The sequence below is a fragment of the Acanthisitta chloris genome, unplaced genomic scaffold, assembly GCF_000695815.1.
Source record: "Acanthisitta chloris isolate BGI_N310 unplaced genomic scaffold, ASM69581v1 scaffold24571, whole genome shotgun sequence".
NCBI lineage: Eukaryota > Metazoa > Chordata > Aves > Passeriformes > Acanthisittidae > Acanthisitta > Acanthisitta chloris.
This window is the reverse complement of record NW_008654827.1, coordinates 9,582-36,596: the sequence shown is the minus strand read 5'-3', so window position 1 is coordinate 36,596 and position 27,015 is coordinate 9,582. Positions and strand designations below refer to the sequence as shown.

The 27,015-nt window shown below is 44.0% G+C and overlaps 1 protein-coding gene across 1 annotated transcript in view; it reads left to right on the top strand.

Moving 5' to 3' along the window:
- The window catches only part of SPNS2 (spinster homolog 2 (Drosophila)), a gene marked incomplete at both ends in the record, with an annotated part of 64,698 nt that overhangs the window by 28,603 nt on the left and 9,080 nt on the right, over window positions 1-27,015 (top strand). Inside the window, 5 exons of the mRNA XM_009083695.1 lie at window positions 15,084-15,235; window positions 17,124-17,190; window positions 19,760-19,902; window positions 21,041-21,193; window positions 22,765-22,954. Coding sequence (XP_009081943.1) covers window positions 15,084-15,235; window positions 17,124-17,190; window positions 19,760-19,902; window positions 21,041-21,193; window positions 22,765-22,954 — 705 coding nt within the window. The remainder of the gene's footprint in view (window positions 1-15,083; window positions 15,236-17,123; window positions 17,191-19,759; window positions 19,903-21,040; window positions 21,194-22,764; window positions 22,955-27,015) is intronic.

Here is a 27,015-nt window from a genome sequence, read left to right as displayed (position 1 = left end):
CCAAAGCTTGTCTTTCAAGGAGTGCCTAAAAGAGAAGCAACAAATTACATGCAGTATGGAACAAATGCTTGGCTGGGCTAATTTTAAAAAGCATAAACACAAACCAACCACCCCCTACACACTGTGATTCACTCCAAGGGAAAACAAAGCCTTTAGTCTTTAAGTGCTCCAGCAGAAGTTGTGATATAAAGCATAGAGCTCCTGTGCCTGTGCTTCCACTGTGTGAGATAAATCCAGCCTGAAAAACAGAAACAAACAACACTAAAATCCCCAAGCCATCCTTCTGTGTGTGAGAAGGGCACTGAGTGCTGTCTTTGAAGTCACCATGAATTACTGGGATGTTTATATCCTGCTGTTCCCATCCTATTCCTTTGGAGCAGAGCTCTCTTTTGGAACTCTCATTTAGAAAGAAGGCAGAAGGGATTCTCCCAGCACCTCTGTGCAGTCAGCTGCACGTTCTTTCAGTCCCTTCCCTCCCAGGCAATTCCTGACAGGTCCTGTGGCTGTTCCAGAGATGGTGCTGGAACTAACACAAGGTGTTCATGGGCAAAGGCAGTTGGTTGGCTCTGCTGCTCTGCCAGCCTGGATGTGGCACTGGATCCCTGCAGACAAGCATATGCTGTTGACATTTGGATTTCTGCATGCTTGCCCTTTGCTAGACTGCTGAAAAAATACAGTCCATGGCATAGTCTGTTATCAGGGGAGAGATGACATTACAAAATCCATGTACCCTGGACAAGGAAGTATGAGGGTTTCTATGGGAATTGAAAGGCACCGTTTCTTTGGCCCCTCTCCAGCAAGAAAGCACCTGCTACTCCTTCCCAGTTCTATTCCCAGTGCTTTTATTCCTATCTTGCATTTTTAATATGGATTATATGAGGTGTCCTGTAGGAAAAATACACTATTGCTCGTTCATTTCATAATGAAGCATGAGCTGGTCTTAGGGTATTTTGTGCATCTGTCAAGTCTCCTCTCATCTTCAGCACAGCTGATTCCAAACACTGTATGGGAAACTGTTTTCCTGTAAGAACAACATCTTCTCTTGCACAGACAAGTGTAATGATTTGAACTCTTGAATCTTGGGTGCTCATTGTTCCCTCAGATTTTGCTGACCTGGGACAGAAGAGATGGGAAAAGATTTTTATAGCTGAAATAGCTGCAGCTCACTGAAACAGTGCAGAATTACTGTCATGTGTTTGTCTCCTGGCTGCTTTATATTCCTACCTTGTCCCTTCCTACCTGTCACTCTTCCAAGGGAAACTATAAATGTAAACCAGATTAAGGTGTTCTCAGAGCATCAGCCCCAAAAAGCCAATCTTTGTGAGGAGGCAGTTTTTCTTAGGTGTTATCAGAAATGGAAGTGTTGTATTTTCTGCTCAGAGTGTTGGTTTTTTTCCATCCAGTATCTGTGTCTGTGTATCTGTGAAGCATTTGGGAAGAGTTATTAAAAACACAGCTGGTGATGGCTGCCAGGAGAGAGGCAGAGCACAGCTCCAAACCTTACTCAGGAAGGTTATCCTTCAAGAAACTATCATAAGGACTATCTCTACCATCCATTGCTTCCCCATCTGCAGTGTCTGGAACAGGATTGGTTCTGCTCTCCCCTCTGGGACCTGAGAGCAATCAAGATTACACCTCCCAAGTCTCACCTTCCCCAGGTAGGGTCAGTTTGGCACCACAACCTGTTCAAACTTCTCAAATCACCCCAGACATGTGCTGTTCCATCTGGAAGTGCCTCCTGCCCTCTGCCACCTGCTTTTGGGTCATTAATTGGTTTGAAATCATACAGTATTTGAACCAAAAGCTGTGGGTGCTGAAAGAAGAAATGTTTCTATGGCTGAGTGTCAGAACTCACCTGCACTCCTGTGTGCTGCTGCAGAGGCTGTGATTGCCAGTTCACAGGAATGAAGGCAGTGACTTGCACTGAGATGTCAGACCTGTCCCCCAGAGCTCAGGCATTTTCAGAGCAGGTGGACAGAGGTTTGTGCTGGGAAAATATCCAGAAATAGGCTCAAAGTTCAGTGCTCATTCACAATGGGCTCAGTGAGTGCCCCTGTAATGGCCTGCCCTGTTTCAGAGAGCTGTTGGTTATCTGAGTTACTGGAAGATGTTGAAATGGTTATCATAGGGTATGTGTTTGTGGTTCTGATTCAGCTCCTTCTTTGGAAGCCTGTGGGAACATTTTGTGTGTTTTTGTGGGAATTGAGTCAGGCCCTGCATCTTTTTCAATCAACACACATTTGATGTTTCACTGAATCATGAAAATGCTTACAGGCAACAGCTGGGGACCGTGGTGCCAGCATAAAAGATCTTTACAGGCCAGAGACCTTTACAGCTTTGTCCCATTTTTATGCAGAAACTCTAATTTATAGTCTCCTGGTCGAGGAGTAGGGAAGTTCAGCTGCTCTCTCAGTTCATGGATGGTTTGGAAGCAGTGCCTGCCTGCAGCATCCCAACTGTCCTGCTTTTGTTGTGCCTGAGGAGGAAATCTCACCTGGGCCAGTTATTTGCTGAGGAGGCAGAGGGAAGAAGATGTATTTATTTTATTTCCAGGCTGTGTGTGTCTTGGAAACATTCCTTCTTCTTGTGTTGTCTATGAAAATGTATATTCTGCTTGTCATGCTGCAGCAGAGGCCTAACCCCAGGGCATGCTGATGGAACACAAAAAATGTCTTATTGCTCCAACTCTGTCTTATTGGAAGTCTCTCTAATGTTTTAGCATTATGTTTTATAAATAATTATTTGAGTGTCTTAAAGTCAGCCTTGTTCAAAGCAGTCAAGGAATGGAAGAAAGGGAGAAAATGCTCCTAAAATAGACTTAAATAAAATCAGTTGGGGGAGGGAAAGGAGAAAAAGTAAAAGAAGTAGTGCTGCATGTTCCCCTCAGTTCAGGAGGGACATTGAGGGGCTGGAGCAGGTCCAGAGAAGAGCAAAGAGGCTGGTGAAGGGACTGGAGCACAAGTGCCATGAGGAGAGGCTGAGGGAGCTGGGGATGTTCAGCCTGGAGAAGAGGAGGCTCAGGGGAGACCTTATCACCCTCTACAACTCCCTGACAGGAGGTTGGAGTCAGGTGGGGGTTGGTCTCTTCTCCCAGGCAACCAGACCAGCAACAGGACAAGAGGGCACAGACTCAAGCTCTGCCAGGGGAGGGTTAGGTTGGATATTAGGAAGAGATTTTTTGTGGAGAGAGTGCTCAGGCATTGGAATGTGCTGCCCAGGGAGGTGGTGGATTCACCATCCCTGGAGGTTTTCAAGCTGAGACTGGATGTGGCACTTAGTGCCATGGTCTAGTAACCACGGTAGGGTTGGACTTGATGATCTTGGAGGTCTTTTCCAACCCAGTTGTTTCCATGATTCTATGTAAGTTTCTAAGCAAATATTAAAATATAGAGTAAGGAATTGTAAAACTTCCTATCAGCCTAAGGTGATCCTTGCAGTAGTGGGTGTGCCCTGAGGACCACAAGTCATTCCTGATGTGATACTCCATGGTTACATACTGAGCTTCCATAGTGGGGATGACTGGCTTGGTCAAACGAGTTCAGAAGGCAAAGCAAGTCACTACTGCAGGGCCTGGATGGCACCATGTGTTCCTGTTCCTTTGGAAATAAGCTTTCCAGGTGGTTGAGTATTGAGGGTACTGAGTTGGTGGTGTAGAAGTTGTCCCTTCATGCTTCTCTGGGATGTTAAAAAATGGGTCTGGAGAAATGTTGCCATTTTAAGGCTGTAAGATGACAAGTGCTCAGCATGGCTGTGAGTGAGGCAGTTTATGGTGTGTGTTCTTGAGGCTTTTGCCTTGGAAAGAAGCATGAGCTCAAGGACAGTTTGGTTAATGATACCTCACAGATAAAGAGAACAATCCATTCATCCCAGATTTAGGCTCATTAGGAGGTCTGGAAACAAATCTAAACTTTCTATTAGCAGTGCCTTGGTGGTTCTTGAAGGCTGTGCATATTGTCCTACAAAACAGGATGCAGGAGAGAGGGAATGAGTTATTCAGCCTCTGGCTTGTGTTCAGATGCAAAAGTATGGATTGGAGCCTTTCTTTGGTTGAGCTCCTGGGTGCCTGCTGATCCCAAAGCATCAGTCACACTGTAGGGAAGTGTAAGTGCTTCCTCAATGGCCACACAGCCTGTGGCCTCCTGGGGGGTGCATAAAGGCTGCAAAAAGGGCCATTGTGTTGTGAGTCATGTGCAAATAGTGGGAAGATGGGAAATGTCTTACAGTACCAGGTGCTAAATTAGGCTTTTGAAGTGTTGACATTTCTTTTAAATGCATAAAGTTCCCAAGCTACACAAACCACTGCATTTGCAATGCAGATAATGTCCAATTAGAGCACTAATCTCAAGCCATGTAATAGATTTTGAGCTGGAAATCCCTGGGAGTGGAGTTGATCATCGTGTCTGAAAACATGATTGACGAAGTCTCAGGAGAAGACAGTCACAAAACATGCAAATGTGTTTAGTATAGTTTAATAGGATTGTCATTTTGTCAAATAGGCTGGATTGAGGGAATGAAATTAAGGTGCAGCATGGCAAATCCTTGTCAATTAATAACACTTCAACTAGGAACATGAAGATCATGAATAAGAAGCTGCTAGGTAGAAGGAATTGGGAGATGCATCAGTTTCTTTCTGGAAATGTGATGCTTAAAGTGAGGCATCTCAGATAAGAGGCAAACATAGTGCAAGGTCAGCCTTCCACACAGCACTTGGGTGCTTGTGGAGTCAGCAAACCAGGGAAGCATGAAAACAGAAAGCAGGAACAAAACAATTGTGAGTTTGGAATGATTTGGATGGTTCTTCAGCAAAGTTGCCTGAAAGGGCTGACCTGCCACTCGACTTGAATTTTTAGCATATGTAGAGTAAAATATGCCAAGAATCAGCAGAACCAACAGTGTGGGGAAAGTTGCTGGGACTGTAACTTTGTGGTAATTTCATTTAAACTATGAGGAATTGCATTAAAATGTGTCCTTCATGGACTCTCAAACTCGTTCTGCCCTTGAAAATGCATATAGCGAGGGCAGAGCATTCACCCTGAGTGTCTCATTGCGTGCTGCTTTTTTCAAAGGGGGCTGAGAAACATAGTTTCTGCAGTGGTTTCAGGGATAGGGACATGGGACTGTACTCTCCAAGAACCTCCAATCCAACCTGTCTGTTGGATTTGCCTCAATTTGGGCTGAGAATTGGTCCAAGCAAAGAAAGTGTGAGCCAAGGCAGCCCATCAGGTCAGTGGGGCTGGATCTCACACCTTTCTGTAGACATTACTGGAGATGGAGATGTTGGTGTCAGGTATCAATGCCTGTGTTTGTTCTGGATAATCTGGGATCTGTTTATAACTGGTTGCTTGGATTCAGGTTTCACTTGTGACTCATCTGTGGCAGGAACACAGCAGCCTTGTACTGCCAGTGAATCCAGCCCAATTCCCAGCTGCATTGGTGAACCTGTGTGTGTCAAGAACATTGCAGTGTTTTCACAGTTGCAAAAATATCTTGTATTTCTCCTAATCCATATTTTGGTGGTTATGGTTATCTTTGGACATCTCAGGAAGGGAATGGTGATAGTGCCTAATGATGCCAGAGATATTTGTGGTAAGTGCTGGCAAGTGTGTCCCACCTGACAGATCTGGAACAAAAAGGAACACTTTGCTTCCAACCCACAATGTTCTCAGGGGAACATCTCTGGAAGATAAATTCTGGCCAAGCTGCTGTAATGGTTTTGTTGGGGGATAAATGACCACTATTTCAGCCACATGAAGTGCCGTGGACTCCTCTGGGCCTTGCACCAGGACCAAGGCTGAAAAGAATTGCTTTAAGTCAGTGTTCTAGCAGGCACTGGGGACACAGAGCTCTTTATGATCCCTCTGATTTATTTGAAATCATCAGCCTTTTTCTTTTAGGCCTATTTTATAGCAGCAATGCACATGGCACCTCACTGGTTGGGGTTCTGCTGAATGAGCAAGTTAATCTGGGACCTTAGTCCCAGTTACATCCCAGACCCCTGTCATTAATGCAGTATTAATGACCAAGAAACTACACTGAGAAGAATGTAAATCCCTCTATTTGCATGTCAGTAATATTTGTACCACAGGCAGGTCAATGGGATGAAAAGCCTTCAATTAGGGAGCTGCAGTGCTGCTTTGTCTTAGCTGAGGTTGCTGTAAGGACCTGGTGATGCTGCTTCCTCACCAAGTGCCTGGTAATTACATTACCTGCTGGAGAATGGGAATTGGGTTTACTCTTTTTGTCCTGCCCAAGAATGACTGATAAGGAACTGAAGATTCCCTCAGGATTGCCACAGGTTTGGAGGGAGAGCAGTGGTGGGAATTTGGATCTCAGATGCTGCAATTTTAGTGTTGAAAAGCAACTTCACATTCAACATTTGCAACTAGCTGAGAATATCTTGAGCCTGATCTTTGTGCCCGTGAAGCACACCTGATTTATTTGAAATCATCAGCCTTTTTCTTTTAGGCCTATTTTATAGCAGCAATGCACATGGCACCTCACTGGTTGGGGTTCTGCTGAATGAGCAAGTTAATCTGGGACCTTAGTCCCAGTTACATCCCAGACCCCTGTCATTAATGCAGTATTAATGACCAAGAAACTACACTGAGAAGAATGTAAATCCCTCTATTTGCATGTCAGTAATATTTGTACCACAGGCAGGTCAATGGGATGAAAAGCCTTCAATTAGGGAGCTGCAGTGCTGCTTTGTCTTAGCTGAGGTTGCTGTAAGGACCTGGTGATGCTGCTTCCTCACCAAGTGCCTGGTAATTACATTACCTGCTGGAGAATGGGAATTGGGTTTACTCTTTTTGTCCTGCCCAAGAATGACTGATAAGGAACTGAAGATTCCCTCAGGATTGCCACAGGTTTGGAGGGAGAGCAGTGGTGGGAATTTGGATCTCAGATGCTGCAATTTTAGTGTTGAAAAGCAACTTCACATTCAACATTTGCAACTAGCTGAGAATATCTTGAGCCTGATCTTTGTACCTGTGAAGCATAGGGCAGCTCCCTGCCCAGCCTGGGAGGTCCTGTGGGAGTCTTGCTCCTCCCAGGGTGGGTTTGGATTTGTTTTTAACTCCAGAGCACTTAATTAGGTGCTTCACTTCAGAGCCTATCTCTAGGTATCCAGTTGTTAAACACTTCAGTTGCTGATTGAAGAGTGTGATGAGTGAAAAAGGAGTATCTTACAGTCTTTATTGGTTATTTTTATATACTAAATAATAATATAAATCTCATAACATAAGGATGCTTTAATCAGCCAGAATCTTAAGTGCATTTCCAAATAAAACTTTCTACATTCAATTAAATGTGCCTGAACAGGCCACCAGGGAGAACCAAAGCCATTAACAAATACTAGAGACAATCAAGGGAAAGGTGAGTGGACTCTGCTTCATCTCCCTTGCTCATTTCTATATTTAAATATGTATTTTGTTCTCTTTCTGCTTGCTGTAGTCTCTCTTCTCCTTGCAGGGCTCTGAGTACCAGCTGAATTTTCCCAAAAGGGAATTGTTCAAAGGTGAGGTGTTTAGAGCTGAGAACCAGTGGGACACTCAGTGCATCCAAATGAGCTGAAGTTTTGAAGTGTTTGACAAAGTGTGAATGGATGCTGCAGAAGAATCAGGCAAGAATCAGACTTGCTTTAGAAGCTGTTGTATAAGTCCATCTTAATTGCAAAGAGTTTCAATATTGACCCTTGAGCAAAAGATTATTCAAATGTACTGAGGTTTCAGGAATTCAGTAGGTTGCTGTTAAATCTTGGTGTGCTGCAGTGGTCTTGTCTGTCACATGTTTATAACCTCCAGTCAGCATATAATAAGTGTTTGTGAATAAAATGAATGTGAATGTGTGAATAAAATATGTGGACACTTGAAGAAAGGTCCCAGGGCATTTTCACTTCAAGGTTAGTGACCTGCCTGTACCTTTGGCTAAAAAAAGCATTCTTTGCTGGGCACAAGCATTTGAACTTGTGTACTTCCCATGGCCAAGGAGGCTTAAGGGAAAAGGAGTGAAGAAAACCCTGGTTGGGGTGAATGCACCAGAGACACAGCACCTGTTGTAGCTGATCCCACTCTGAGCAGGGACATGGACCAGATTATCTCCAAAACTCCCTCCCAGCCTCAGCTATTCTCTGATTCTGTGCTGTGCATGCAGAGGAGAAGAGCAGTTTGAAAATGGTGATGAAAGCTGGACTTAGCATCAAGAGTTCAATTTGAAGGGATGAAACTGGAAACAGGTGCCTGGGTTATATATATTCAAACTCTGGAAAGCTTTAGGGCTGCACAGAGGTGGAAGGTGTATTTAGGCTTATCTGTTCTGCTGTGGCCTTTATCATCCAGACAGACACAGAATGGAATTTCAAACATCCACATCATTGTTTAATGTCATCTTGTCCCTCATGCTGTGTCAGTGTCCCTGTTTGACTTGGAAACTTTCAGGTATTTCAAGGTGACCCCCTCATTCCTGGGAGGGCTGAGAGAACTGGAGCATTTAGTGTTTAAGCAAATATGTCACCTGCTTTTGTAATGTCATTCCATTGCTCAGCTCTTCCAGTGAGTCTCACCTAATGAGCTGGAATTTGCACCGTGAGCTGCAGGAGCTCTTAGTCACCCCATCGATACTCAAAGCATGTTCCTGGTCTGGATTACACCATGGGTAATGGAACAGCTCTTGTAGCTGTGGTGAAAGGTGTGGTGTGTCATTTTAACCACTTAGATCCTGCAAAGGACATGAAAAACTTACTGGAGTGGAAGAAGTGGTGTTTGCCTGGCCAGAAAATGCAGGTTCTGCTCAGGAGAGGCAAATGTTTGCACGTGAGTGCAGCTGTCAGAGGGATCTCTGTGGTGCAGCCCTTGAAGAGACATTTGAGCCCTGTGGGTTTTACTTTGCTCACTGACTCCTGCAGCATATCACATATATCCAGCTGATCCCTTGTGAGAGCTGTGGTACCCTGGATGCTCTGTGCAAGACCCAGGCAGCTGCAGAAATACAGGAGTGTAACTGCAGGACAGCTCAGCTGAGTTTGCTCTAGGAACTCAGGGAAATTAAATCAAGCCCAGTGCTTTCTCCTTTGATTATTGTCATTCCACACACACGTATTTTAGGCTCTGTGTGGCAATCCTAGCTGCCTAGTGGCAAGAATGGCTTTAGGCACATCTGTTTTTCAAGGATGCAAACCTGATTCCATATCCTTGGTTTTTACATGATGTTTATATAATAAAAGAAGGACAATATGGCAAACCTCAGTTCAAATGTGGAGTTTCATGGTGTTGAGTCCTGTTTAAAGACGTAGAGTCCATAGGAGCTTAGCTCAATATCCTCATATAGGGAAGTGCACAGGTGCAGGTGCTGCAGTAGTCTAGAAAATCCTTCTTTTAGACTGGAACATCAGTTCTAAACATGTTTGCACTGGTGCTGTGCACACACAGCACACAGTAGTAATTTGTCCTGGGTTGGCTCTCTCTGTGGGATCTCATCAGCCCATGTGTCCCTAATCTGAAAGCAGCATGTATTCAGCTTCTCTTGAGACCCTTACAAGCTATTCCACATTCAAATGCAAATGCTTAATAACCAAAGCTTAAGGATCATATGATTCTTTAGGCAGTAAATCTGATGGTTCAGAGTTGTACACATATTTGGCAGATTATAGGTTTATCACTGGCAGCTAATCTTTTAAAGAACTGTGGCTTAACTCCTTTTGTTAACTAATTAAAAAAAGAGAAAGAACTCCAAGCTGTAATTAGAGCTATTAAAACATGTCTTGCTCACTCAATGGCCTATACAACTAGGATAAATGTATAATTAGGAGGTTTCACCAAACATGATTAAAGCCAGTCATGTGTCCTAGGCCATCAAACATTTATGTGTGCATGAGATTGAGAGTAAAATCAGTATGATAGTGAATATAAACCCTATCATACCTTCTAGAGAAAATACATGAACTGTTGGACTCAATGATCTCAGAGGTCTTTTCCAACCTAAATGATTCTGTTATAGAAATATTTAACTCCAATCATGAAAGCTTTTATTCAGGGGAAAATTCTGGAAGGATTGTGCCACACAAGTAGCTTCTAGTGTGTGGTGACATCGCTGACAGCAACGAGACCAGGTCCATCTGACCCCATGATCTGTCACTGTTGTTGCCAATGGTTTGCTGATAGTTTAAGGAATTCAGAAGTTAGTAGGTAGAGTGTTTCTGTTCCCTATCAGCACATCCCTGAGGCATAAGGATTTGTATCCCTTCCAAAACTTGTATCTATTTTGGGGGATTGGGTTTCTTTTTTGCTTGTATTAGAATCATAGAATCAATCTGGTTGGAAGAGACCTCAAAGATCATTGAGTCCAACCCTACCTTTTTTCCATGGCACTAAGTGCCTCATCCAGTCTCAGCTTGAAAACCTCCAGGGATGGTGAATCCACCACCTCCCTGGGCAGCACATTCCAATGCCTGAGCACTCTCTCTGTAAAAAATCTCTTCCTAATATCCAACCTAACCCTCCCCTGGCAGAGCTTGAGTCTGTGCCCTCTTGTCCTGCTGCTGGTTGCCTGGGAGAAGAGACCAACCCCCACCTGACTCCAACCTCCTGTCAGGGAGTTGCAGAGGGTGATGAGGTCTCTCCTGAGCCTCCTCTTCTCCAGGCTGAACACCCCCAGCTCCCTCAGCCTCTCCTCATGGCACTTGTGCTCCAGTCCCTTCACCAGCCTCGTTGCTCTTCTCTGGACCTGCTCCAGCCCCTCAATGTCCCTCCTGACCTGAGGGGCCCAGAACTGAGCACAGGATTCAAGGTGTGGCCTCACCAGCACTGAGTACAGGAGCAGAATCCCCTCCCTGGTCCTGCTGACCACACTGTTCCTGATCCAGGCCAGGATGCCATTGGCCTTCTTGTTAGTCTTCAAATCACAAAGGAGTAAATTCTGTAGCTTTACAGCTAGAGGGTATTTTCCTTCCATATATTTAGAAAATAGGAAGAAGAGGACAGGTCCATTGACCTTTTGTACCTCACATTCATAGGTTTGAATGCTCTCTCTGTGCACTAGTTTCTGCTGATGTCATCTCTTGAAGGGAAATTCCCAGGAAGGCTGTGGTGGTTCTGGGACTCTGCAGCCACTATTCTTTCATATGTTGATGGATGGTCTGTGTGTACTGGAACCTTCCCTAGCTTGTGTCTCACCTTTGTGGCACATACCAGTTGGGGAAAGCGACTGGGAGCCCATTCACAACCCAATTTGCCCTCAGAGCTCAGAGCAGTCACATTCTATGGTTCAGGTGTCCTTGTGATCATCCCTCTCCAGCTGTCCATGTCCAGGCTGGTGCCTTGGAGCTGTGCTCCAGTGTGGCTGTGGCTGTGGAGTCCTGGCAGCACTTTGGGCTGACACAGACAGGGAAGGGATTGCTGCCCTACACCCAGCCCAAAATAACCAGTGCATCTCTCCAAACCAGGAGATGCTGACAGCTCTCATGGAAGTGTAGACATCTCTGATATGGCTGCTAACCAAAATGAAAGGCACAGATAAGTTGTTTGCTGTAAGAGCTCTTTGTTTCAGAAAAACTTCAGTTTCAAGCACTTCAGTTTCAGAAAAATACTGAAGTGTTGTTGCTGGGCTTAATCTATGGGGAAGGAATCAGCTCAGGTCCTGAAAGCTGACTCAGATATTTTCAATTTTCTTGCCAGAAGCCGATTTACACAGATGAACAAATTACAGAAGAGCTCCCAAGTCATATAGAAAGGAACAATTTCTTCAATATATATCAATTTCTGCTTGGGGAACAGTGAAATTCAGTTAAAAGTCTGAGCTGCCTGTTCTGCTTTTAAGCACAGATGCTGGAGAGAGAATTGGGCTGGTGTCAGCCCTTTTTGTCTCACTAAACTACTGAGAACCTTGGGGTCAGGCAGAGATGGAAAAGCAGTTGGGGGAAAAATCTAGTGCAGAGGAAATGGCAGAGGTGTCCTGCTACAGCTGTGGAGGAGAACAGAACTTCCTCTGTGTGTGCAGTATCTGACTTCCCATTTGTTTGTGCTGGTTGTCATGTCCACATACCCTGGGAGAGGGATGTTCCTATGGGTATATATGTATAGAAATGCACACAAAAATCAGCATTATAGCATACAGAGTAGTTTGAGCACCAGTTTCTAAGTGGTCCATGTGCTCCAAATCAGCAGCAGCATAAGAATTTTGGACTTGTTTTGTTGTTTGTGGTTTTTTTTTTTCCTGCTTGAAACATGGAAAGGTAAAGCCTCTCATGGAAGGGCCACTAGAACTAGATGAGAAGAGCTCTTAGCTCTTTAATCCTAGATACAGAGCTCCAAAACCAGGCACAACATAGAACTGACTATAAATAATTCCCTACATTGTTAGAGATTTCTGTATGTTTTGCCTAGTTTTCACCCCTAAATGCTGCATGGTCCATGGTCTTGAGTATCTGATCACAGAAGGGCAATGCTATTGAGGTCTCTATGTGGATTATGTCTTTTAGCACTGCTTTTATTCCCAACTGGAGTCAGTGTCTCATGACTTCAGTGTGAACACCACTGCTTCAGAGAACATAGTAATATATCTCACATATTAATGTTGAACAGATATTTGGGGGGTATAAGTATGGGATAAGCCAGGGAGGAGGATTTGAGGTGGAACAGGGAGAGAAGAGTGAACATGTTACTTGTTGCAGATGATTTCATTGTATTGGGCATCTGATTCCATGGTATTGATGGAACTGAGTCACTCTTTACCACAAAAGGAATAAATACTTTGTACAGTTTTCCTGCTTTACACAAGGATTGTAAGAGGAACCTTCTAACAATATTGTTGGGAGGAAATTCCTGTCTAGTGCATTCACTGGGAGTGATATTGGCTGGTGAGCACAAAAATGTGTCATTTTTCTGTAGGTATTTCAAATTTGAGGAGCATCTGATGCATTTACAAACTTGTCATTCTACAGGTGTAACTAGCACTGTGTATACTCATGCCAGGCCTGGCAGATGATTGCTGTGCCTGTCACCCTCTCTGTGATCCAGATCTGAACCTCTTAAGAAACCACAGTCAGCCTGCTTTCTAATTCTGCATGACTAAGCCTTTCAGCATGTTGTAAATACTGTTGCTCATCCCTAACACATTGGTTACCTGTGCACCAATCACTCTCAGCATATTTCTGCAGTTGAGCATTGGGTAATTGGCATAAATTAAATCCCTTGAGTCACAGTATTGCCCTTGCTGCAGACACCCACGTGTGTGTGTTACGTGTGTGCAGCAGATGGGTGAGAGATGAATGAGAGCAGCACTGCACACACCCTGCCAGCAAACAAGGAACTTGGATTCACTCAGAAAATGGGCATTGCTGCAGAATTCACAGCAAATATGAGGAAGTGAAGAGAGCACAAAAGCATTTGTTTGATGTGGCTATAGGAATCCTCAAAAAATTCTTTTCAACCTAGGGGATTACAGCAAGGAAAACAATGCAAAGACGTCAGTGGGTGATTTTTGTCTGCTGATGGATGTATTTATGACTGAGGCACATGGCTTGGTGTCTGCATGGCATTTTCCATGTGTGTGAATGAGAGCTGTGCTCTGGCTTTGCTCTGGAGCACAAAGGCAGTCACTTCCCTTAACTTTTTCCCATCTGAAGAAAGAGAATCAGTAATTGCTCATTGTTCTTAAAGCACTTGAATGTTTTAGGACATATCATAATCATAACTCACAGAATGGTTTGGGTTGGAAGGGACCTTAAAGATCAAGTTCCACTCCCTGCCACAGGCAGGGACATCTTTTACTAGTCCAGGTTGCTCCAAGCCCCATCCAACCTGGCCTGGAACACTCCCAAGGATGGAGAAACCACAGCTTCTCTGGGCAACCTGTACCAGTGTCTCAGCACCCTCACAGGGAAGAATTTCTTCCTTATATCTAATTTATCCCCTTCTCAGTTTACATCCCTGCTGTTCTTCTCACAAATAATCTATAGAATAATAACAGTAAACTGAGGATTTGTAGAGGTTACATGTGTAGAAATAGATTTCCCTGTGCTTACAGCTTTCTGCATTGACTGTTTCATTTCTGCCCCTGCAATTACTTCTGGGTGTAGCTCACTCTGCTTAGATGGCTGGGAACCTGCTTGTGCTCCTGTATCAGGTATTTAGGCATCTAAGTATCCTGCACACAGCAGCACCCAGAAAACTGCAGGTGTAGTGAAAGAGGTCAGGTTGAAATCAGGTCCTTGCAGTTCATCAAAGTGTTGCTGAAACAGGGAAATGGGCCATGAAGACAATTCTATTAGATGAGCAATTCCTTTTTGTCCATTTTAGGCTGAGTTGTGCTGAATGTGAAGTCCATCTCCTCGTTCTGTGGGATTGCCCTTGGCTCTGAGTTGTTCACCTGTGGGTCCTGTTTATGGAGTACATGGTTATTCGTGGGGCTCCCAGTAAGGCTCAAGTCTTCTTTTTGTGCAGCTGAAATTGTGACTGTGTTTTGGAACTGTTCAGTGCTGGTTTATTTGCCTCCCTGTAGTGAAGGGAGATGTGTGCTGCTGTTCAAGGCAAGTGGAGTGAGGTGGATGCTTAGAACCTTTTGAAAAATTGCCTTATTCCAGAGCTTCTAATGAAGAAAAAATTTAGTTTGAGAGATTGCAGGTTCAACACTTTCAGAGCTTTGAAGAGCCTTTAGGATTTCCCCAGTCCTTGGCACACTGGGAAGGTTGGATTGTGCCCTGCAGGTGTTGTTGTGCCTGGATCCCAGAGCAGGGTTATGCTCACCCACTTCCCCAGACCTTCCAAACTTGGCCTTAGCAAGAGTGAGCTGCATCCTGGAAGCAAACTGAGGGTCTTCTGCCTCTTCTGGAATACATTCTTGAGTGTCACTAAGTAAACATTTTATATTTACTTTTCTTTCATGCTCATAAATCTTCACCAAAAAAATAAATTAGTCCCTTTCCTCCCAGCAAGAGACAAATGAAATTAGTCTGAAATAAATGCATACAAGAGGATCATTTTCCAGTCAGAGAGGCTTATGCTTCCCTGTTTTCACAGAGTTTTTTGTGTCCATCCTGAATTTAAAAAGGCAAGAGGAGACTTGATTATGTGTTTTACTTCTTTTCTCAGTATTTCTGGCTGCTTGTGCTCTCCCGGGGTCTGGTTGGCATCGGTGAGGCAAGTTACTCCACTATTGCCCCAACCATCATTGGAGACCTGTTCACCAAAAACACACGGACCCTTATGCTGTCTGTTTTCTACTTTGCAATTCCCCTGGGCAGGTAAGTGACACAGTGCTGCTTTGGTCTGGCTTTGGCTTTGCTCTTAAAGAAGCTCACACAGATCTGAAGTCCCTAATGATGCTACTTCTGTCTTTGGTCGGAATGGTTTAGACAGGAAAAAATTGTGAGCAGTGACTAATTAGTTGCAGGAATTAGATTGTTTTTCTGACCCTGTTACTGGTTCATGTGGGACTTTTGGGAATTAGTGGGAAGTATTTTTTTTAATTTTTTTTTTTGTTTTGTTTTTGTTTTTTACAGCAATAGGGTGGAAATGGAATCAAAATATTTTTGCTGACTTTTTTCTTTCAGTTGAGTTTCCTTATCAGTATCTGATTGTTGGGACAGGAGGGAATCTGTCATTATTTTTGTTTTTATTTTTTTTAGCTAATGGCTTGACCCTCTATTGTGAGGTTCACATAGTTTGCATACCTATTGCCAGAGCTAGACAACATCCTGTGCAAAAGTGGCATCATGGGTTCATTTCCATCAGGGAAAACATGGGCAACATGTTCCAAACTCAGGACAAAACTTCCAGTGGTGCTAGAGCACTCATCCCTGGGCTAAAACTCACAAACATCCCTTTGCTCTTGAGGGAAAAGGGAGAAACAGGTTCTTCACTGATTAAAAGAATATTTTGCCAAGAGGACCAAGGGATTCCAAGTATTTGCACAGAGAATTCAGTGATCTGTGGCTAACAAAAAATTACAAATATTCATCCTGTTGAGCCTGATTCTGAGACTTAAATATCTAATATCCAACAGAGGTGTGTGTTACAAAGGCTTGTGGGGAATGGCTGTAAACTGAAAGGAGGGAAGTTTAGATTGGAAATTAGGAAGGAATTCTTCCCTGTGAGGGTGCTGAGGCACTGGCACAGATTGCCTAGAGTAGCTGTGGCTGCTCCATCCCTGGAAGTGTTCAAGGTCAGGTTGGATGGGGCTTGGAGCAACCTGGTCTAGTGGAAGGTGTCCCTGCCCATGGCAGGGGGGGGGATGAGATGATCTTTAAGGTCTCTTCCAACCCAAACCATTCTCTGATGATCTATGGTTTGATTTTGGGACCTGTCTGTGTAAAAGGTCCAGTTTTGGGATGACTATAGCTGGCAACCACCAAAGCTTAGCAGACTCTTCAGTAAAGGCAGGTGAGGGCTGACAGCTGTCCCACAGCAGTCCTGGCAGCTTTTTGCCAAGGCCATCTCAGCAACAAGTGAAGTAGTTTTGAAAAAAATATTCACATCCACTCAGCTTAAGTTGAGAGAAGTGTGGCTACATTCACCTTCTGTATCTTCTGAGCCACCTTTTGTCTTAGCATGGGGCTGAAGGTCCTGTTACTCCTCAGTCTTCAGATGGGATTTCACAGCTTCAGGTCTGATGTTCTCCCATCAAAATCTTGCATATTCTTTCTGGTTTTTCTTACGAGCTTATGGAAGATGTTCTCTTCCTGGGTAATTAGAATCAAGTACTATTAAGTGACAAGAAGACAATTAAATGATGGAATATGGTCTGTCCTTGAAGGGCACTTTATAACAGAGAGCTTGAACATAAAATTGTCTAATATTCATATTAGTGCAGGGAAAGGCCTGATGCAGGAATTAAATTGGGAAATAAATTATTTTTGAGGCTTTGTTTCCATCCACTGTAGATTGAAAGGTCAGCTATAAACCTGAGATCAGTGTCCAAATTTCCATCAGATTGGAACATTTTTAGATCAGCAGTGCTGGGAAGAGTTATGTATCAGCCACCATCTGCTTCATTCCCTGTGTCTCCTCCTGCAGGAGAAGAGAGCCCAGGACACAGAGTGGATTGTGTCTCTCTTTATCCTTGTCTAAGAACAGCTGTGACTGTGGTATTCTGAAAGCTCTGACCAACTCTCACTTTGGTGTTTCTTGCAGTGGCTTGGGGTACATCACTGGGTCCAGTGTGAAGCAGGTTGCTGGAGACTGGCACTGGGCCTTGAGGGTAAGTCACTCTTAATCACATCTTAATGGCAGCTGCATCAGTTGATCAGTGTTAGGAAGAGATCCATCACACAATTGCTCAACCTGTTATTATACCTAGAAGGTAAAGGATTGGAATTACATCTGTGGATGTTAAGTGCATAGCAGATGCACTCTCTAAGCAAAGGGGAAAGGTATGTGGGTTTGGCTTGTTGTACTTGGTGTTTTCCCTGCCTGGGAGCAAGAATTATCCAATCACTGTATTATCAGTCAGCCATGATTTCTTGATGGGGATGGGAAGACAAGGCATTGGCCTTAAATCAACTCCACAGTCTTTCAGTCCCTGCTGTCAAGAAACTCTGAGAATGGCTTCCTGCTTTGAGGAAAAAACACTTTGTTCCAGTTTCCGCTTGTTTTTCTGCCCTGAGACAGTTGGTTTCCTTCTATTTTAACCTCTTGGGACCATGATAAATGTGCTGAAAAGATAATCCACTCCAATCACATACTCACAAACAGATCCTGCACACAAAGATGTCTTGAAAGAGCTGAGAGGAAATGTCCCAGCAGAACTGTTTTCTGACCTTTGGCAGTCAGGGTGGCACAAGCCCCTCTGAGGTGCATTCCTTGGCTCTGGCACTTCATGGAGACAGTGAATCTCATGAAGTTCAGGCCAACACCATTTATAACAGCAAGTGATGAAGTACATGGGTTCCCATCTCAAGCAAATGTGCCCTCCTGTGGCACAGGCCATGCCCAGGGTAAGCAAAGCTAAGAACATCACCATGAGAATGGTTCATCCATGGGAGAGTAGAGGGTAGAACCTGAAATGGAAAGTGTGGTAGCCTCCAGCTGCACACCCAGAGGATGGCTGCCTCATTGGGTAGCAGAAATATTTTAAGGGTAAGATTAACTCCAGCACAAGAAACAAGAACCCCAAAGCTCCTTCTCCTGGTGAGTGGGCTTTAGTGAGGTGGATATATTGGAGTGCTCTTGTGTTTCTGTTTGTAAAACCCAAATGATTCATTTGTGCAAAGAGATCTAGCATCTTTCTCTTCAGATGTAGTCTCCATAGTTATCCTGAGACATCCAGGCTTATATTCGAGACTGTACCCCTTACAGAGTCCTGATTTCCACTGTAAATGACACATTGGTGTATGATTCCCTGACTGTACAAAACTGTGGGGAACCCGAGGAGCTGCACGTGTCTGTGATGGTTGTTTTGGGCAGCATTGCTCAGTTTTTGTAGTCAAACAGCACATGTTGAAAGCCTCCAGACATCAGTGTAAGCAGCTTCCATCCCTGTGGCAGTTACTGTGCTCTTGCAAGTTGTGAATGACTCCCTGAGGTGATGCTTCCCTCTGTGGTCTCCAAATCCAGGAGAGGTCAGGAATAATCCATACTTCAGTGAGCTGAAGAAGCCAGAAGGGCACATGGGCAAGTGGCAGCTTTGGATCCAGCAGTAATGTCAGTGTTTCATTGGAGCATTACTGAGTGTCAATGGATATTGTCCTGGTGGGATTTAAGCCTTTAGATAAAAATCAAAGAGACTTGAAATTACCAGGCCCTAGAAAGTACCAGCATTTCTGTTTGTTTTTTTTTCACCAGTGCTGTGTCTTGTGCTCAGTTGTCATAAGGATCCTGGATCAGGCTTCTTTTATTCCTGGTTGAGGGATTTGCCTGACTTTCCTGTTCTAAAATACTTTTGTCTTCCCTTCCTTAGTAGAATTGTGTGTTTGTTGTCTTTAGGCACACACTTTACACATGGAGTAAAGGCCATTCTCAGGTTAATAATGGAAACATGGTGGGGGTTTTTTTTGAACAGGAATTTCTTTTTTAAATAGCATGTATGGAAGAGATGATAGTTCAGTGAAAACCCATGTTCCTGTTTTCCTAATGGAGCTATTTTCCATTCTGACAATAATGGAATTTCAGTGTCAAAACAAGAATCATGTTTGTAGCTTGCAAAGCACCATAGGATCTTTGTATTTTTTGTCTAGTGCTTGGGAGAAAGGATTGGAGACTGGGAAACCTAACCTTGGATGTGTTGTTTTCCTGTCTTCCAGCCTGAATTGTCAATGTTTCTTGGTCACTGTACACCGAGGTAATCTGAGGAAGATGCCTGAAAGTGGGAAGCCAGTGTGGGTCAGCTGGAAGAGGGAGGCATGTCAAACAAGGCTTTTCAAAGCCAGCAAGCTCCCTACACCCAAAAATCTTTCACCTGCTCTCATTGCCTTCAAAAGGCTTCTGCCCTCAGCCACTAACTAGTTGGTGTCTCAGCCCAGCTGGGAATAGGTTTCCAAAGAGTTAAACATCCCTGTAGAACAGTGTTTAGATGACTCTTGGTACTTATTAACATGATGGACTACCTTAATCAGAGTATTCTCAAAGCTCCATGCTTCCAGAGTGAGATAAGAGAATCCAGGGAATGACAGGGAGGAAGGAAAGGAGCAGATGCCTCAGATGCTTACAGACTCTGCCTGGCTATGAGGAGCAAGTCACTGAAACAAAACTAATGTCATCTTCTTCTTACTGACCAGTCAAAGCAAACCCTGCTGACTCCTGTGCTAATTCCCTGCTCCTTTTTCTTGCAGGTATCTCCACTGCTGGGAATGATAACAGGGACACTCATCCTGATATTTGTGCCTGTTGCTAAAAGAGGAAATGTGGAACAACTTGGGGGACAGCTGAAGGCTCGAACGTCCTGGCTGAGGGACATGAAAGCACTGATTAGAAAGTAAGAGCTCTAGTGAAATGTATATTTTGCATTTAATGCTTAATTGGAACATCCAATGGTCTGGACTTAGCACAGTGAGAATGGAAGGTGACGACATGCAGGAAGTTTAGTCTGTGGACCTAGGAAAGAAAATCAGTTACATGAGGTATTGACTGCAGTGATGATGTTGGACTCCAACTTTTGCTCTAACCTTTCCAAGACTGACATCTAAGAGAGAGCCTGCTTTGTTTGGCTCATACTTCACACAAATCAAGGCTTTTGAAGTGTAGAAATTGCTGTGTTCCTGTATTAATTGTTGTGCCACTGTTGTTCAGACTCTTAGATCCTTTTTCTTCCTTAAAAGAGCTACTTCGCTGAGGGGAAAAAAGAGAATTAAATGCCAGAGCAATTTAAGAGGAGCAAATACACAAAATCTTGCACTGCATGGCAAGTTTAAATGTATGTGTTTCTACAACCAGGTGTGACTGAATCCATGAGCACTGAATGTGCTTGGGTGCTTGTATGTGTGCAGAAAAGATCATTTAAGCAGCTGTACTTCCTTCCAGAAAGCTGTGAATGTGCAAATACTGCACTTGTTAATGCAGTGTTGCTTTGGAATTCTGATGGGAAACTTGTGGTGTCCTTCATTTTTAGAACTGCTGGCTAGAATGCCTTCCTGGTATTGTCATCCAGTGTCAGAGGACTGTGCAAAGTGATGATGGATAATTTATCAATATTTCTGTGCTACTTCTTTTGGTGGTTTATGCTAGTGGTCATCATATGGTGGCATGGATGGGGATGGAGAAGTGAAACTGGTCATAGTGGTAAAGAGGTGTTATAAGGGTGAAAGCTCTGTAATTCACATGTCACATCTTTAAGTAGTGATTATCTTTTGAAACAGTCCCATGGAAAACAGTCTCTCTGAAGCACCTCTGGAGAGCTCAGTACATTATTACTGGAGCATCATGTATGAATATTCCATGCTGCTTCTTCTCCATTGCTCTGTACCTTGTGTTGTCCCTTCCCCAGGGCAAAGGGAGGTGGCTAGTGTGAGGGACACTGTGTTTTGTCCCTACAGCACTGGCTCCTGTGTGGGGCTCCTGCTTTTTCACTTTTCCCACTGAACCTACTCTTGGTTTTGCCTCTCGTGTCTCCACAGCCGCAGCTATGTGTTCTCATCCTTGGCCACCTCAGCTGTCTCCTTTGCCACGGGGGCACTTGGCATGTGGATCCCTCTGTACCTTCACAGAGCACAGGTTGTGCAGAAGACAGCAGAGACCTGCAGCTCCCAGCCCTGTGGCACCAAAGATAGGTGAGGGTCGTACTCTGCTGCTTTACAGAGGGGCAAAAGGGGATGGGGAGGTTATTTACCAGAGGAAACAGGCAATTCCCACAGAGTCAAGTTACTAGAATGTCTGTAATTTCCTTTAGGTCTTTGCAACAATGATAGGAAATGCTGAGGTTGTAAACTAGGTTTGATTTCTCTTCTTCATTGCATGAAGTCAAACTCAGGGAGTAGCGATGACCTCAGCTCTGTCTTAGTTCCCAGGCTGTGGTGCAGAGTTTTGTCTTTGCCTCAGAGGATGTTTGGAGAGCTGAGAATTTGGTTTCTTAAAACCCATCTGTGATAGCAGCAGAATAAGCTATAAGGTTGGGTAGCCCCAGTGGTGGCTGTAGTTCAGGAGTTGGACTGGTTCCCCTAAAGCTGCAGGGACTAATCCTGAAGGCTTTTCTCTCTGTCTGAGGGAGGACTTCACTGTTCATTGCTCTGGATTCTGCTGTATGTGCTGAGCTCTGCTGAAGAACGTTGCAGAGATCTGGGACACTTTGGGTTGGAGTGCTTGATGTTACACAGTGGTTTGGGTTTTCAGTCCTGGTTATGTAATATTGACTTGCAGCACATAAGCTGTGAAAAGTAATTCTTCATTTTGTGCTTTACCAGAATGACACAAACCAGAAAATGCTATAAAAGCATTTCTCCAGGTAAATGGAAGATAGAAAAAACTGCCTTTTGTCAGCTCTTTTGCTCTTCAGCTTGTGAGGGAAAATAATATGAGGAAAACCTTGTTGCTCTAGCTGACATAATCCCATCTCAAGTAAACGACTTTGTGGCTTGGAGTCCCATCAAGCAGAGTGTCCAGGGGGCAATCTCAAGCTGCTCTGCAGAAAGGCAGTGAGCAGAAAACACAGCTCCAGTCTGAGTGCCCATCTGCTGTTTACAGAGAGAAGTTTTCTCCTCCTTGATGACACCTCGATTTTGAGCTGCCCTGGAGCTACTCTAATGTAGTTGCCAAAGACTCTGTAATCCAAGTCCTGCACATACAGTACAGAGATCCTTGACAGCTCCTGGCTCTTTGCATTGAAATCAGCAAGTTTCAAACATGTCACCTAACAGCAAAAGGTTTCTTTGAGAGGGTCTGAAAATTGCTTCTCAGCCTTTTGGCTAGTGTAGTGTAGAGTTAAAAAGTCAATGTTGAAAATCACTGATATTTAAGAGCCTTATTAGCTTTCCTTTCCCTTAAGCTTCCTGATTTCCCCTTACATGATCAATGTGCAGGTTATTAATCAGTTTTGTGCATACATAATTAGCTGTACAAGGCACTTCGTAGGAAGCTCAGTTCCACCCAAAGAAGCTCTGTGAGCCCTTTGCACATGGATCAATGCCTGTGTACAAGGATGAATTTCAGGGGCAGGGGAAGGGGGCTAAGCTCCCAAGCCTCAGCAGAGAACCTCTTTTGTTTTACTTTAAATTTGCCAAGCAAAATGTGCAAGTTTCCATGAGTCACTTTACCCTGATAATGAATCCAAAGACCATACCCATTTTTGGGGAAAAACTCCAAACTAACCCCACCTCTTATTGGTTTTATTTATTTATTTTTGTAGCCTGATCTTTGGAGCTATCACATGCTTCACTGGCTTCCTGGGGGTGATCACAGGGGCAGGAGCTACCAAATGGTGCCGGTTGAAAACGCAGCGAGCCGATCCCCTCGTGTGTGCCGTTGGCATGCTCGGCTCAGCCATCTTCATCTGTCTCATCTTTGTGGCTGCCAAGAGCAGCATCGTGGGAGCCTATGTAAGTATAATCCTTTCCATATGCCAGTCTCCACCAAACTCCTTAGAAGACTGTGTGCATTGTCTCCTACAGAAAGCCTGAGATGTTGTCTTGCTTTTGTCCTTCTCAATGTCCATTTTGCCTCTTGGCATTTTGGCACTAGCTAGGTGTGCCTGATGTCTCAGCTGCTTCCCTATCACAATTCAGACCTCCACAAAAACCCACAGGTCTTTGCCTTTGGGCTGTTCTGTTTGTACCTCAATCCACACCTTTATTGCTCTTGCCTAATGTTTTGGTACAGGAAAATTGACCACTTCCCTTGCAATAAGGGTATTGCAGCTGCTGTGGTAGCAGATTTAATTACAGTATAATTTGTCTGTGGGCATGCTTTTGGCTACCTTGAAGTACCAGTCATTTCCATAACTAGGTAGATTGCAGCAGAACAATATTAATTGCCTGGTGATTTCAATTTGTTGTTATCTGTATTACCTTCGCCCCAGTCGTAGCCCAGGAACCCACAGTACTTGATGCTGCACAAATGCAGATTAAAAAATGGCCCTTTCCTGAGTGCTTATAATTGAATTATATAAAAATATATCAAATAGATCCAGACAAATAGAATCACAGGATGGTTTGGGTCGGAAGGGATCTTTAAAGGTCATCTAGTCCAACCTCCTGCACTGTGCAGGGACATCTTCCACTAGACTAGGTTGCTCAGAGCCCCATACAACCTGACCTTGAATGTTTCCACTACCTCCTGGCCACCCTGTGCCAGTGTTTTACAAACTTCTTAGTAAAAAACTCCTTCCTTACAGCTCTCCTGTTAGTTACCTCTCTCTTTTAGTTAGACTGAAGAGAAAAGCTCAGCCATAACAATCCAGCCTCAGGATAGAGTCTTGCTTTTGGAAGGGAATAGAAGTCCATTCACTGAACAGGTCCTGGGTTCCCTTTTAATGTCAGGGAGAGAAGCCTGTGACCTAGCAGAAGTTTCTGAAGGGAAAGCACGAGGTGGTTGGAGTAGTGGGATCCTTTCTGAAAGCTCACCCTCAGCTTCCACACAGCAGTACGTGCTCCACCCAACAAGGACAACTCATTTGCAGTTAACCAACCAACTGCTGCTCCTTGTTTCTCTGTATTTGCAGCACTAGCCTAGCCATGGTTATTTGCTGAGTGTTTCAGTAACTGCCATTGTTATGTGGAAGCACAAGAAAGAGTGAAAGTTTCAAAGCATTAAGACCCTCTGTTTTGTGGCCTGGACTATAGCTAACCTTTGATTCAGTAGGAAAATGGTCACCTCAGACAACCTGTGAGAGTGTTGCTCATTGGCAAAGCACTAACATTTCACTGTCAGCTGTCTTCAAGGGAAGATCCATCACATCCCTCACCTGCTCCCTCCACCTCTTTGTGCAGCCAGACCTGTGTTTTTGTCCTTTCTCAGGCCCAATGATAGGCAAGTTCATGAACCTCTCTCTTCCTAAGCTGGAAATGCTCTTTTCAACACTTGTGTAACAGAGGTGGCTAAGGGTCTCATTTTTATCTTGTTTTCTTACTGTTTTATAGCCATGTGACTGTTCTGCAGTGTATAAGAATATAAATATAGATGATATTTAACCAATGTTAGAAACAATTTGTTTTATTATGCCTGAGCAGTTAATCTAATAAAGAGTCAATGATTTGCAAAGGAAGCTATAGCTGCATATGGAGGGAGCATGAGGAATATGAGCAAATAGGAGATATTTGCTGATGCTATTAGGCTGGAGCAGGTAACACTGCCTCTCCCTAACCCTAAATATGCTCTCTCTGCTGCTGAAAACCTGATGCCAGGAAAGAGAGGACAGGTCTGTGTTGGAGCTACCAGTGCCTCATAACACAAGGTATTACCATGGCATTGCCATGTACAGTTGAATTGACTTTTCAAGGCAGGTTTCTAAAATAAACCCTTAGGGTTTTTTCCAATGCTGTTGCAATCTTGCAGACTTCCAGAGTCTTTAATTCCCTTGTATTTTACTAGGAGACCTGTCTTGCAAGGTTGCATGGTGTAGCAGCTCTTCTTTGCTCTCTGTTTTAAGTCTCATTGGTTCAAAATGAAGGAGAGACTGTTCTCTGCTTCTGGAGTTGGAACACTTAGATATGGTGGACAGAATGATGGACTAGGTTACCTTCCTTATCACAAAATCCATGATAAAATCTCCTTCTGGAAACAATGCAGTAAAATTTATGGGCTGATTTTCTCATCTCTGATGGCTTTCTTGACAGCTTGTGTCCTGGCTCACATCCTTGAGTTCTGTGTGTCTGTGAAAGGCAAGAGCAATGTTCTAGTCTGTTCCCTAACGTGGTGGTATTTGCCAACCTTCTGTACTGTGATTGTCCTTAGACTTCTGTCACTGATCACACCATGTGAAAATTGAAGGGTTACTATTTTTGGACTCCTCACAGGCTCAGAGCCTTAAAATTCTCACTTCCAAGCAGTTAGATGGGTCCCCATGAGGTGATGTTCTCTCACACTGAGCTGTGGTGGCCACCAGGTCACCATCTCCCTCCCTGCTTAAGTTAACAATCTAGAGTTTTTAATGTCAACTCATGCTGGCATCAGCTTCAGCAAAGAATTCAGCACTCCAGCAAGAATCTGCAGAGCCCTTTTTAATCTCTTGGATTTATAGGTTTGTGGGGGTTTTTTTGGCAAGATTTGCATGTGTGTTGGCATGATTACCTTGTCCCTTACATGCTGACTGCTGCCTGGTCTCTTCCTCCCCTGCACCTGTGTACTATTTCTGCCCTGCTCAGTCCTGTCATGCAAGTGGTTTTGGTCCCTGAGGGCAGCTGCTATTTCAGTTTTGTAGCAACCACTCCTACCTGCAGCAGGTAGACAGATGACTTTTTTCCAGCCAATCTTTTCATACTAATCCAGTAAATTATTGGCAGTGCTAGAAGTAGCTGGAAAGGTGGACTAAAACAACATTCTGTATCACTTAGCTGCCCAGATACTTGTATTTCTCTCTTTTACTGTCTTGCTTGGCTGTATAGTGCAATCAGTTCTCATTCAGTTTTCCTTGCAGTGTGTGGGTTTGGGTGCTGTTATCCAGCTGCTTCAAGCACCACTTTGCATATCTGTAGGTCCCACTCTTTCTGCAATATGTACTCTTTGAAACATTGGCTTTCAAACCTGTCTCTGGAAACCCATTATCTGTGTGGCATCATCATATCACACTGCTCAGACATCTCAGCTGCAGATTTTACACTAGTTTAAATCTCCAAATGACTGGAGAGAGCTGCTTTGCTTCACCTTCCTTTTGACACTGGTCCAACTTCCTCAATTGCAACAGCTATTTCAATTCCTCAAAGACATTTTATGATGGTGTACAAACAGCAAATCTCAGGGTAAAACCTTGCCATGGAGCTTTAACAGCACCTCAGTCTCAACTCCAGGAACTTACTGGTGCCATGTTGTTGGTGACCTACCTACTTCTGAGACATCAGTATTGCCCAGCACTGAGCTGGAGTTAGTCTTGCTTTGGATTCAAGAGTCCCTAAGGGTGTCTTACCCACCATTCCAGAGAGAAATACAAATAATGAAGACACCCACAGATACACCCTGTGCAAACAGCTGTGGAAGGAGTTTGTATCCTGCTTAGATCTTGCTGTGAAACCTGCTGGTGTGACCAGTCTGAAACCAATTTTATTTATCATTTGGGAATCAGAATTTGGTAACTGATCACATGAACAGAAAGACTTGAGAGGGACATAACTTCTGTCAGCTTATCACAGATAAGAACTGGACATCCAGTGGAGATGGTGAGATATTATACAGCACAGCTGGAGTCAGAAGAGGATGTATCTGTAGAGCTGAAATCTCAGTGTAAAATGAGGCTTTGAAAAGTGTGTGAGGAGTCAAAACCATGAGCATTTCAGGAGCTATTGATCTGTTCTGGAGCTGCTCTATTTGCAGTAAGCATCCCTAGAGTCTCTCTCCAGCAGAAACACCACATATCCTCATATGCCCTTTGCAGTGGCTGAACTCATTTTTGTAAATCCCCATTAGCAGCTGAAGGACAGACATCCTTTAGTGTCAGTATCTTTTGTCC